Consider the following 14,797-nt stretch of genomic DNA (forward strand, 5'->3'; position numbering starts at 1 on the left):
ACTTGCCTAGAATATTAGCAGTAAGACATCACAGGTATCAAATTTATATTTGCAAGCAAGCTTGTGCTAAACACTTATTCATTCAGAAATGTGGTCATTTGAGACAAAAAAAACGGATTGATAATGGCCATTTTATTTTGTTCCATATATGTAAATGTGTAACATTTGAAGTACATAGAGATAATATAGTGGTCAGCAAAAGGCATCAGCTTTCCTCTTTGTAGAAATAAGCAGCAGCACAATGATTTCTTATTATCTTAGTTATCTTTACATGATGATGGAGCATTTTACACATACACATTTGGTTACTAAAAAAAAGTCAAATAAAAACAATAGCCAACAAGTAAGTGTTGTTGTGTGTATATTGGTGTGTGTATGCATAAGAAGGATGATGGATGAAGGGGTAAAAATTAGGAAACGCAACTGAACAGCATGATGTTGACACGCAAGGAGGAAGAGAGAGAATAGGTTTGTTTCCATCCACATGCTTGAGGAATTTGATGTAAAAACACATTAAAAACAAACAAACAAAAAAACAAAAACCCTTAAATATTTTACTCTTTGTATTGTGAGTGTTCTGTTGAAGAAGAGTAGTTACAAAACTACATCCTGCTCTCTTTACTGTGTCCCTGACACCAGCCATAAACAAACAGTAATGGATCGACTGGAACACATTAGGATGTGATAAATGGGAAACCCCTGGTCATGAATAAGGTTCCACTGACATATCAATGGCATCAGTGTTAACGATGCCAATAAAGCAGCTGTGCTATCTGTTTAAATGTTCTATAAGAGTACAGACATAGACATTTTATTTATAAATGGCTTGTTTTTGTTTGTTGTATTATTACTGTTTATTTGAGTCTTTAACTGCTTAAATATTGTATCATGGGATTATTTTAAAATCAGGCTCTAAAACATTTACCTTTCATCCTCCATACCAAGCATTCTGTTTTGATCACATTATCACTTATCCCTGTACACATTATAAAAGGAACTAATGAACTAGTTTAATTATAATCAACAAACAAACAAAACAAGTGGATGGAAACCTCACTAATGAAAGCGAGAGAGATGGATAGGAAAGACAGCAAGTGGGCATTGCATATGGCCTGGTGAGGGTTGGCGATAGTTACTCGAGAGCTGAAGGTCCTATGGCTCCTTCGATCATCTTTAAGCACCTCCAACCTACACTGGAGCTACAGTGGAGACAAAGTCATCAAGCATCAGTCCATCAGTCCCAAGCAACCAGGGCAAAGCAAGACACAACGCAAAGGTGAGGCAACTCAAAAGACAGAGCACAGCCAAAGAGTGCCAGGAAAAGAAAGAGAGAGGGAGAATGAGAGAGAGAGAGAGAGAGAGAGAGAGAGAGAGAGAGAGAGAGAGAGAAAGACAAAAAGAGACAGAGGAAGAAGGAATAAGTTAGGTAGTACTTCACCTTGAAGTGCATAGAAAAGAAAAAAATCCTCAGAAGCTTTTATCATCACTTGAAATTCAGATGATTTGTTTTCTCTACAGTTACAGGGGTTCAATTCATGCGCTAAGTAAGTAGAGAGTGATTTTGGAACGTCTTATCATAATGTTCTTGCATACTGATTTGGCAAAGATGCAACAGAAAGTCATAGTCTCTATTTGTTTGTATAGTTATTTAATTATTAATTCATTCTTATATACGTCATGGTTCCACTAGCTGCCTTATCTGAACATTACAGTGCGTATGTCACCAAAAAGTATACCATAGCTCATTATTTTATTTTATTCTTATCATTATGAATAGGTATTACTATAATAATGCTTATTTCATATTACACCAAATTCATTTTACACTAAATATTATTAGAGAACAAGCAATAGGACTGCTCCAGGGACTGAGTTACACTTCTGACTATAAAACATAGGTTTCTATGTTTGACTCATGGTTGGCTCACCATAACCTGGTGGATGGTGTGTACACAGTATTTCACCTCAATATCTTTCACAGAAAGTTCACAGAAAAGGGGGGTTTCCATTCAACTGACTGTTCAATTTTTGGTTCAATTTCAATTTCAATTTTTGGTTGTAATGCCATTTTGCATCTTTACTTATCATCATTTGGGTATCAATTGATATAGTTTTCTTGTTAGGAAGAATAAAGCAAATGACAATGAGAATTTTGATAATTTACTTAGTTTTGCTAAACAGTCCCAGAGGGAAAAACTGTGTACTGACCATCTCCAGTAAACACTTTATCCTAGCCAGTCTTCCCTGGGATCTAAAGCGGTTACTAAGCGGTTAAGGTGGGATTTCATACCTTGCAAACCAGGATGCCAGTACAATATTAGGCACTGCACACACACACACACACACACACACACACACACACACACACACACACACACACACACACACACACACACACACACACACAGAGTTGTGCACAACTAGGGGCAATTTATAATGGCCAATCCACCTGGGGAGGGAGGAAACCTGAGAACCCCAAGGTAACCCATACAAACATAGGGAAAAACAAGAAAAGTGTTAACTAATACTAAATATGATTTTTACGCAAACACTGTGTGATTCTCTTTAGCCAGTGTTTGCAAATACAGTTCCCAGAAAAGTAAACACTATGCCAAGAAAGTAAGAGAAAGAAAGAGAATGAGAGAGAGAGAGAGAGAGAGAGAGAGAGAGAGAGAGAGAGAGAGAGAGAGTGGGGAGATTTTGTAACTGCATGGGAAAGACGCTGTGACCCAATAGATCATTAAGAGGTTCAGCTAAAGCAGACATTTGCTTACATAAATTTTTTTCAATTTGACTATTTGACAAACAATTTTAAATATTAGACATTTTCAGAGCAATCAAAAAGAAAATAAAAGTTAAATGCTGATTTTCGCTGTTAACCCTTTAAAGTCACAATTATTGTGATAAAGAGCATAATCATATTAATAATGCCTTTCTTATAGAAAGATCCAATTCAAATCTGCCAAAAATGCAAATCCTAAACATTCACTCGTTTCATGCTTGAGTTAAAAAAAAGGATTAAAGGTATCTGGACTGTAATATAGAGTTTTTGCTGCTGTAGTGAAGGACTTGGAAGGGTTATTAACCACAATCCTGAGAGGTGTGCCATGCTTCATTTCACACATTATTTTTCAGTTAATTAACAGATTTGCAGTTAATTGATAAATCTGCAGGTAATTAACTGATTAGTAGATAATTAATAGGTGTTCATGTCTGACTGCAGTGATGGTATCTGTGTGTGTGTGTGTGTGTGTGTGTGGGGGGGGGTGTATCAGAGTAAAAAAGATCTATAACAGATATGAATATGGACTGAGAATTAAAAAGGCTGAGAAAAAAATGAAGGAAGCACAGAAAAGCTCCTGCCATCACACACACACACACACACACACACACACACACACACACACACACAAACACACACACACAGACAATTCTTGGCTATAGTATTTGCACAATTTAAATAAAATCAAGTGTACACATATAAACACACTATATAAATACACTCACAGACATATGCATACACTTGCATACACATGCACACAGAGCTTCATGAAATATTATTGGAACTATAGGTTATAATCTAATATAATTACATAAGTATAAGTAAAGCAGTAATTTTTTACTCTCTTACTTTTAAACACCTATGTAAACCCATATTCAGGGAAAAGTATGTATATTCCTAAACATTATAGAGGCTTATAGAGTTCAAGTGAAGTATTACTTTTTCTGAATAAACATGCAATACTTAAACACAACTTATTTACTGAATTATAATTCTAAATAGACAACTGCACTGCTGTTATTACTATAGTGAGCATTTAAAGACACCTAGCCAGTCATGAATATTTAAATTGTCATCACTGAGTGTTTCATATAAAGTAAAATGACAGTAATATTTACATAAGACACATCTATACTCATGTCAAGTAAGCTTTGTAAGCTACAAGTAGAGCTTACAAAGTTACCAAATATTTAGTAAACATTTGAGCTACATGATTCATGAACATCATAGAAATGTTCTAATGGCACTAAATATAGTTGATCAGCCAAGACGTCTTGATTTTTATACTGTGAGGCAACTAACAAGTTAAAATAGACAAAAATAGATAGATAGATAGACAGACAGACAGACAGACAGACAGACAGACAGACAGACAGACAGACAGACAGACAGACAGAGTCCCATCTTCCTGTGGTCTTCCTCCAAGTCCACACTGATCAAGTTCGTAACTACGATGCTACTCAACGGCAAGCATAATTAGTGTCTGTTGCTGCTTTCAACAGACGCAATCGCCGAAATTAGTCCTAGTCCTTTAAACTAGTCCTTTAATAGATGAAGTCAATGAGCATGATTTTATTCGTGATTTAAAGTGCTAGTGAGATAAATAATGATCGAAAAACAATTCAATAACTGCTTACAAGAATGGTCAGACACACAGACAGAAACTAGCAATTGTCCTAGCAATGGACCAAATACTGTGATCCGATTTGGCAGAAACATCTCGGGAAAGGAAACCTGTAAGACACTTGTCCAGATATCGTCTGTGTGTTTTATAACAGACATTATATCACAGAGAATCTTATACCATGACTTGGGCATCTGAGATATTTTTAGAAAGCATTTGTGTGACTTTTGGCCATAAGCTATTATGTAAAAGGTTTTAATGGACTGCACTTTCAAAAAGCATACCCAGGGTTAGTCTGAAGCAGTGTGACCTCAGGGTGCTTTTTGCTTTATAGAGGGTCCTTTTCAGCACCTTTTTAAGTAGAGAAATGGAATACACTATGGCTTTGTGAACTTCAAGAGGTCCACACAAATTAGGTCCACTATTTGGGGCAAATGAGAGTGTTTGAGACAGAGAGTAATAGATAAACAGACAGGGAGAAAGAGACAGCTAGTTGGCAGAAAGAAAACGAAAAGGTAAAATGTACTAACACATTTAAAAGAGAAATTTCACAACATTTTAACTTGTCTTTTGTAATGTAATACTTATACACACCGTATAGATATATAAAAAGAGAAAATTGTGTATTTTACTAATGACTGAGAGACTATGGCCAAACAATAGAAGGATAAAATTATCATATTACATGTGCTGCCTATAGGGGCTTATTATTCTTTCACTCATTCATTCATTTATTTATCTTTAGTACATGTTTTGTCCTGGTCATGGTCACATTGGATCCAAGGAACAGTGGGTGCCAAAACAAGAGAATCAACCCCATATGGTAAGCCAGTCCATCGCAGGACACCGTAGACACATGCCCACTCTCATTTACAACACACTCATTCAAACCTACAGGCAGGTATTTGCCATGAGGAGATCATGCAAAACTCCTCAGAGACATTAGCCTGAGCTCATGATTAAATCAGGGACGCTAAAGCAATATACTGCTATACACAGCTAATGATATGGCAAAGCTCCTTGCAGTGCCATCTTCACTGTTTCATGTTGTCTTTAATTAGCCGTCACAGCCATCAGCATGCTTCGCTATTAGCTGTGATAACTTGTCCGTGTTCAGCATTGCTGGCTGGTCTGTGATTATATGTGCATTTCTCTGTCTTTAAATGTGCTCAATGCACTGTGTTCAAGGGTGACGTCTGTTATAAACTGTAACTCTCTGTGTTAGTATCTCATTAGTGATGTTTTTGTGTGGCTGCTCTGTATTCTGTAATGTAATTTCAGTGCTAAGTGCCTCTGCATTTGCTGTTTTGTGTGTAGCATGATTCTCTGTGTGATATTTTGGTTAGCTGATTTCTGTTTTGTGGCTAAGTTAGCTAGTTCGTAAGATCACATCCATATATTCTCATTCTGTTCATCCTTCATAATCTGCATGCCTTATTACTTTTGTCAGTGTCTACTATTCTCATATCCGCTCACTCTTTTAGTTGATAACTGTTTCAACTGTTTTGTTGTTAGCTGTTTTAGTAGGGTAATAGCTCTGTGTATGATTTGCCTCTGGTGTGTGTGTGTGCGTGTGTGCTTGTGTGTGTGCTTATGGAGGGAGGAGAGTGTATCTCTTTACCTGGTCCAAGGTAGAGTACCTTGACTTGAGCGTGATGACCTCATCCAGATGGGCCCTGAACTCTCTCCGAGAGGCCTGGAGGAAGCCACAGGATAGTCACTCACCCCACACACTCACATATGCACATACACACATACACACACACACACACACACACACACATCTTTCATACGCATGCTGAACTAGACATGTACTAAAACACATACGCAAACTGTAACATACATGTACACAAGAACGCACACAAGCGCACACACACGTTAATTGAAAATAGAAACAGAATAATTTCAGCTGCACTAGGAGCCTTCAAACTGAAAAAATAAAATAAACGAAAAAGAAAAATGAACTAAAAACTAAAAATCAACTTTTGTTGTGTTTTAAAGAAGTCTGTAGTTTTTTAAGGTCTCAATACTAAAAATTAGAAGCACGTTCCTTTTTAATAAATCTTTTCAAAATGTCATAAAAAATTAAAGGTTGTAAACTGTGACACCAACTTTATTCTGTAACTACAGAAATTGTCCATCATCTGCACATTTGCCTTCTACATTCCTTTTATGGCCACTGTTGAACATTCTCCTTGATCCCCAGTTTTTCCTTGCATGTTCACAGCAGCATGTCTGTAACTATTTTTAAATATATTTTAAAACTACATTTTATATATATATATATGTATCAATAAATGTGTGTAACTTGGACATTTGAATTTTCTAGATTAATAAAAAAAGTGAACATTTTGTTTAGATCTACAGTATATTTGTGATATAAGCTACAATTGAAAGAATTGCTAGCATTTTCTATAAAATCTAAGTGCATGATGGATACTATGTGCTAGTTTTAATATAATAGCAAATGATCTATTTTCTTTTTTAATAAAAATGATTAGATGAATCAGTATTTGGTAGTGCACAAAAGCCTTTTTGTCTCTAATGTATACTTTTTAAAAACATTTCAGACAAGAAGTCCTCACCCAAATTCATCAAAATTAAAATTAAAATCTTATGTTTGACTGATAAGTCAAACTGCTGTAGCACTCCAGTGAATGATGGGACGTTTTAAATCCACACCAACAGGAATTACACACCAACATCCAAGCTGCACAGGCAGAAGTGTGGTTAAGATGCAGTTAAATTTACCTTGCTAATGCTAATATATTCATAGTTTTGCTGTCAATACATCATAACAGCCATAAGTTTATTTATAGTTCTGTCCAATCAGAGTATATATTCTGTACTCTTTTCTGCCATAGGCATTGGATCACTTAAAGCCTTATTTTGCATATTTATAGATTACATAATGCACAATAAATCCTATAATTGAGGTGTTTCAGGTTAGATTCCATAAATAAAAAAATCCAGAAATCCAGACATACAAATGCAAAGAAGACAATAGACAAAAATAAATTCAAATTAATAAAATTTAAAGATGGATAAAATCTATCATGTCCAAAATAATAGAATACTATTCAACCAAAAGAGTAGCAAGGGCATCTGCAAGACCCTTTAGAAAACTTGAAAACTAGATTTAGAAAAGATAAAAATACAGTTAAAATGACATATTTCTTAGCACATATCATGCACCACGAGACATAAATTATATATATATATATATATATATATATATATATATATATATATATATATATATATATATATATATATATATAAAACAATAAAATCAGCACATGGAGTAACAGTACTACTGAGTGACATATCATAAATGATAGTGACACAAGAAAAAGCATGTCAAATGATACTATATTCAGTAAAATGATACTGAATATAGGGCTGAAACAACTGAACATAACAAGATTGAGTGTACCTTAAAGAAAAAAAGCAAGATGAAATGACCAGATGGGGGGTGCCAGAAGGATACAGGTTTCAGCAGTACAATAAACAAATAGTAATAGAAGAAGGGGCTGGAGACAATTAACCTGAATTGTTTATTTAAAACGTAACAGATGGAAAAACTGGTCACATGATAGACAAAGGAAGTGACACAACTGGGTCAATTGGTGTACCTGAAGGAGAAACTGGTGACAAAAAGGGATGTAACTAAACTAAGATTAGGTAGAGAGATGTGAAAGAAAGAAGTGAAGGTGACACAGCAGGAAAGAGGGAAGAGCTAGTGATACTGCAGGACAGAGGGGCACATTTAAAGAAAGGGCCAATTAGAACCAGACACATAGATAGTACAGATGGAGGACAGGACAGAACAGAGGAGTATAATAGATGGGAGTATACCTGACATTTGGACTGAGGGGGTGATAAAAGGAATTTCTTGTGACAGCAGGATATAAGGGTGTACCTGACAGGTGACAAAGCCAGATGTGACAACAGGATGGGGGGTGAAACAAGAAGGAAGGGCTGGTGACATGAGATGACAGAGAGGTAGAGAAGACCTGTTGACAAAACAGAACAGTGGTGTAGAAGTAAGAAGTAAGACCTAGATGAACGAGTGTAACAGAAGAAAAAGATGATGATGGTAGAAAGTAGGTGCATAACAGAGGAAAGAACTGATGACAGTAGGAAGTGGATGTTTCACAGAAGAAAGGGATGATGACAGCAAAAAGTAGATGTGTAACAGAAGGAAGGACTAGTGACACAACCTTATAGAGGTAAATATAATGAGAGTGATATTGACACAGCAGGAAGCAGAGGTGTAACACAAGGAGTGTCTTGTGACAGAGCAGTGCCATGACAATAATGGAGGAATACAACTACTAGACAGATGAATAAATCAGCTGGGCAGAGGGTTAAAAACTGCAATACGGGGGCTGAAACAGGCATGCGTCGGATCATGCAGGGGTACCTCAGCAATGCTTAGGGTGGAGGAGGAGGAAGGGAGCCTCGCCTGAGTGGAAGGAAGGAGGGGGGGAGGGAAGGGAGAAAGAAGAGAAGCAATTAATCAGAGCAGCCAGCTAAGCCAAGACTCAGACAGACAGTGTCCCCTGCAGGCCTGATGGACTACCGACTGTACACAAGCCAAAGCAAAGTGAAGCAAAACACTTTTAAACACATTCAAAGGAGGAACAACATATAAAAAAGTTCACAGTATAGGATATCTAGGATATTACAGGATATCTGCACATCTCTGCCATCACAGTTGTCAATATCTGCCTGCATCTTCAACATGAATAGTAAATGCAACAGATTACTGAAGCTATAACATGAGTACAACAAGTGATGTATGTGTATATATATATATATATATATATATATATATATATATATATATATATATATATATATATATATATAAATAATATTATAATATCTATTTTATTATTATTTTTTTTATTATTTAGACAATGCTTATTTAAAATACAATAGTCTGCACAATTATATACCTAAAAACATGAATTAATGCTTTTTGCCAGACTAAATAAATGAGTGTAGACAACATTTTCTTTGGACAACGAATAAATGAATAATAATAAAAAAAGATAAATAAAAGAAAAAAGCTGTTAAAAAAAAGTGCTTTTGTTTCTGCTGAACGGAGATTGCAGATCATAAATAACGAACGCATACCTCACTGTTTAAATACAGAATTATATATTACATTTTAACTTCACACTTTTTGTCTCTACCTAACTAAATGTATCTAATGTTTAACATTGCTCTCGTCTATGCTTTAAGTCGAATTGGTAAAACATCATCAGTAATATCATTCAGAAACACAAACAGGCAAAAATAAAGTGCCAGTGTTGGAAAAAGTTTAACATGCAAAACACTTTATTTGTTATTTTGTACAGTTCCTTTGAATCAATAGAAATGTCAATAACCTCAAATAAAAATTAAATAAAATGTGAAAGGGCCTGTTTTTCTAAAATCCACTGTTTTCTCAGTGAACACTCATATGCTCGTTGTTGGGCTGTGAGTGAGTGAGTGAATGAGAGAGAACCGTGTAGATCGCTCGTACTGGGCTTTGAGCTCATTTATTTTCTGTGCCCTTACTTCTTACTGCTGAGGGTAAGTTTCTTTAAAGTGTCTATGCTTAGTTTCGTAATGATGTTTAATGTTTCCACTTTTGATAACCGCAACATCCTCCGAGCAAATGAGTCACACAGGCCTCGTACAGCTCGATGCAGAAAGAATAAATGCGTATTTTTCCACCCATATATCTAAAAAATCTCGTTTTCAGCATCAACTTTCCTTATTTTTGAGTATTGTATTGCTCATTCACTGAAAGTTTCATCTGTTTGCGCATCACTCTCTGCTGTCTTCATTGCACACACAACTGTACGTCTGTTCGTAGCACCAGTGAGCATCGTAACTGTAGTAGCGACCCATGGCACCATACGACCCAGACGGCTCTACTGAGCTGACCTTGATGTGTCTAATTTAAATGTGATTTTATTAGAAAATACTGTTTTGCATATATTTATTTCATTATGTGAAAAGGCTTCGCGGTCCGGCTGGATGCATCTTGCGGTCCGGATTCGGACCTGAGTCCGCCAGTTGGCGACCCATGCAATAGAGCATAATGTTAACAGTATACTGTAGTATAGTTACTACAGTTTTTAGTAGTTCAATAATACCATAAAAATAACTTGCAATCCTTGCACTTAATTACCCACTGTTAGTAGTTAGTAAGCACACAAACACATTTAGACACTAGCACACAAAGGAGATAAATATAAACTATTTGACTTCAGACTATCAGATTTTAATAGTTGGATTGCATAATACCTTTAAAATTCATAACTAGCAAGAACTGTAAAAATTGAACTGGTTATATAATATTTATTTATTGTATAAAATGCTCTTTTTAAGATTATAGTGTGTCGTACAGTGACAGAAACCTTGAGAGCAACGTTTTTTTTAAATGCTGAGGTAAATGAGCGATTATTTTGACTTGTACTTTGGTTTGTACTAATCTTAAGAGCATATAACTAAAGAGTCAAGCTTCATATGTGATTAATTGATTTGAGGTAGAGAGACATTGTGTAGGTTTTAAATCAAAACATCAAACTATTAATCTATCACTTTACATTAGATCTAGGCCTCGGCAAGCTTATTCCCTGTATTAATAAATGAATGATGAATGAATGAAGGAATGGTCATTTGTCAATGTTGGCTGAGCATCAGTGCTATAAAAATCAAACAATGAAACATGGAACTTAACATTTCTCTCAATGGAGTGAATTAGGTCAGTCTTAATATAAGGCTGTGAAAGATTAAAGACAGTCATGTTTTTCTATGATTCAGAATGTTCCAAAAATGACCATTGCAGAATTGTATTTCAGGATTTATTGGCACTCTCAGTGGTTTTATGGCCGGCTGATTTATAGCACAGAAAGAGTAGTAAAGCATGCTCCATTCCAAGAAGCTGTTTCTGCCTCTCTATGCTTTAATACAGATGACTTAACATGCCCTTTTCCTCTGCCATTTTCATCAGCAAACACAAAGCAGTCACCTCCATATTACAGAAAAAAAGACTTTATTACAGGAGAAATTACTTCATCATAAATCTAAATCATCTAAATAAAATTAATGTCTATTCTCAAATATATGGCAAAAATATTAGAAATATTATTCTAAAATAAATGCAAAAAGCTGTAATTTCTGGGCATTTTAAACTGCACTTATTTCTACTATATCCTACTATCTAGTGACATGAGGTATAAACCCATTCATCAGCATAAAAAAAAGCTTTTAAGAAAACATTAACCAGAATAAACTGGCTATTTAATAATTTGCCAAAATCTTTCAAAAGGATACTTAAAAAAAAAAAAAAAAAACTTCTTAAAACGAAGCTGCAAAGAAGAAAACCTTGCTGACACAGTCACCTGAAATACAGCTAGAGTTCATTATTAGAATTAGAAGCATCGTTAGAATTGGACTCATGTGGTGAAGTCAACTTTTTTTATCCTGGCGATAAGCACCGTCAGCAAGTTAGAGGAAAAATCCATATAAGAAAAAGCATCTTATACCCACTCTATAATATGCTGGTGAATCTTTTATAGTTTGGGCTGTTTTGTAGCCAGAGGGCAGGAGAATCTTGTGATGATTCATAAATGTATAAATTTAGCAACATGTACCACAATATTTTAACCAAAACCTGCCTCTAATTAAACTTTAGCTAAGACAACCCCCCCCAAACCTTATGTGTGTATGTAAAAACATTCGAAAAGAAAATGTGATGAGAACACAAAATCAGTTCTTTGTAAAGGCCATTTTGAGCCCTACTAAATCCCGTTGCCTAAACTGAAGATGGCTGCTCACAGCAAACAAACAAACACATGGTACTTGGTATTAGGTATGACACACACACACACACACACACACACACACACACACACACACACACACACACACACAGACACACAAATCTGTATTACTTAAATGGGGTCTAACAAATGTAAACTATTTAATTACAATTTTCCATTTATTTAATTGTATTTAATCAATTTAATTTGTGTCAACCTAATTGATTACTCAATTCATTCAATATAATCAAAAAGTGTATTGCATTAATTTGATTTATTCTTTTTTCAATATAATTGTATATATTGTTTAATCAAGCGAGCATTTTATTTAAAATTGTTTAAAAAATTTAAACTTTGATGTTCACAAATGTTAAAAAATAATAAACGGCATTAATAAAAACTACAATTTTATGTTTGGCATTTCTTTCCCCCTAACTGTACCGAAATGAAACCGGACTGTGACGTACCGAACCATGAATTTTGTGTACCCTCACACCCCTAGAAACTACTGATTGGGAATGATTTATTGTTAATGTAGTTTCATAGAAAATAAATACAATTGCAGTATTTGCCATGATACTTCTTTATTACTCTATTAATGGGCAAGTATATTATTTTATAGCATTCTGTGCTTTAAAAACCTGTCTTCTGGTCTATCTGAATATTCTGGTCTTAGGTTAGCATGGACTGCCTTAAGAGCTTTATTCTCAGTCAGTACCTTAACACCACAGTTACATCAATACTCACACTGGGGAACGTTATTTAATTGCTGTTTTTAGACTCAGTTTATGCATATGATTAAGTTTTGTGCTTCCTTCACAGATTATGCAGTTTACCTACTGAACATGTAATTCACACCTCTGAGGTTGCCAGATATTTCTTGAGTAGAGGTATTCAGGAGGAATTTTTCACTAGCATCTAGCCATCTCTCAAGCAATAGCATTTAACCCCCAAAAACTTGGGAATTAAAACTGAGGTGAATCTTAGAAGCAGATTATGATTTCTTTCATGTCAAATTTAATGCAGTGTCAGGAAAAAAAAACAAGAGGGTGTATAATACATAAAAAAATCAAACAAATACTATGACATGCTAATCAGAATATGCCAGGCAATTACATTTAATTTAGTATTGGTATTACAGCATGAATATTTAGTGGTAGTAATGGTTAAATCTAATAAATCCAAAACATTTTAAATAAAAAAGTATTTTCAATCAAACCATAAAAAAAATTAAAAAAAAAAAGTGTATAATAAATTAATTTAGCAAATTATGACTCATTTTGGGGGAAAAGCAAACATTGGCAGTAATGTATAAAATAAATCCAAAGCTTGGAAGGAATTAATATTTATAACTCTCACAAAAATAAACATTTTCAAGCAGAACACTGCTTATTATGTCCATCAAAAAGAAACAATAGAGGCATTAAGATTCATAGACTAAATAATGGTACCAGGATATCAATACCAACTTAAAGCCTTAACGTTAGTGATACAGAGAGTGTAAAACACCTGGATTAAAGAAGGCTAATCTGGGGTAAAAGGCTGACGGCTATGTCTGACCTACAAGCAAAAATGACTCATGCATAATAATAACATCAGTCTCATTACAGTCGTTGCTGTTATAGATATTACACTCATATCCAGTTATTGTACAGGTCACAGTATGGACTAATACAACAATTATAATTGTTGAATTATCCAATAATTCTGTGCAGAAGTCCTAAATAGTTGTTACAAAGTACAGCTCAAAAGATGGATATATGGAAAATAATATTTGTATTTAATTTTTAAATTTTTTAATTTATATATACATCTGCATTAAAGTTCATAAAAAGCAACAAAATGAAAACAGACATTATAATCTCAAGAACAAAATGTAAAAATATACATTCCATTCCTTGACTTTCGTTTAAAGATTTTCTGACCATTCTAAACCCATTAACCAGAAATGAACCATAAATGAGTAGGATGTTTGTCACCCGGATCTGTAACAAATGCTTCAGAGCTTTTACACCACGAACACACTGACTGTGGAGCTGTCTCAAGCAATCACACACAAGCTGTTCAGCTGGAACCATCTCAAAAATTTGCTATCTTCTTCCACTAAAATGAAACACTGATCACTCATTTACTGCACCAAATGTCACTCCCAGATATTTGAAACAGCTCAGGCCACACTCACATTACCTTGAAAGTTTCAAAGAAATTGCTGCAGAGATTTTCTCTGGAAATGCTTATCAAACTTCAGCAACTCATAGCTTAATGATACAGGACCCAGCAAAGTATTGCAATGGGCCAAAACTTGAGCATGTGAAAAATGACTGTAGCAGAACTACTGCTCAGACTGTGTACAGAACTCTTGAGTGTAGTTTATTGCAGAAAGCTGATTGGTTTAAAAAAAAAAAAAAGAGCATGAATCAGGATATTAAAAATGAACAGAGAACTGTGTTTTTTTGTTTCAAGCTCTGGCAATAATTAAAAGTGTTAATGAGAAATTGCAATGGAGGACTTTCATAAAATGGTGAAAGCGCTTCATAAATTTATGTTCAGTATCCCTGATGTAGA

At 34.8% G+C, this 14,797-nt stretch overlaps 1 protein-coding gene across 11 annotated transcripts in view; it reads right to left on the reverse strand.

Moving 5' to 3' along the window:
- Nucleotides 1–14,797, reverse strand: part of gphnb (gephyrin b) — a 105,783-nt gene that overhangs the window by 17,418 nt on the left and 73,568 nt on the right. For 3 of the 11 annotated variants that reach the window (XM_046836019.1, XM_046836020.1, XM_046836021.1), the window contains exons 9-11: nucleotides 8,833–8,874; nucleotides 6,028–6,102; nucleotides 1,137–1,199 (exon numbers count right to left, since the gene is read on the reverse strand). The exons of 2 other annotated variants lie outside the window; for them this stretch is intronic. In XM_046836019.1, the coding sequence (XP_046691975.1) occupies nucleotides 1,137–1,199; nucleotides 6,028–6,102; nucleotides 8,833–8,874 (180 nt within the window). Of the gene's footprint in view, nucleotides 1–1,136; nucleotides 1,200–6,027; nucleotides 6,103–8,328; nucleotides 8,423–8,832; nucleotides 8,875–14,797 lie in introns of all 11 variants that reach the window. 6 more of the 11 variants (XM_046836029.1, XM_046836022.1, XM_046836024.1 and 3 more) reach the window with 6 other exon arrangements.

Source organism: Silurus meridionalis, chromosome 23 (assembly GCF_014805685.1).
Source record: "Silurus meridionalis isolate SWU-2019-XX chromosome 23, ASM1480568v1, whole genome shotgun sequence".
NCBI classification, from domain to species: Eukaryota; Metazoa; Chordata; class Actinopteri; order Siluriformes; family Siluridae; genus Silurus; species Silurus meridionalis.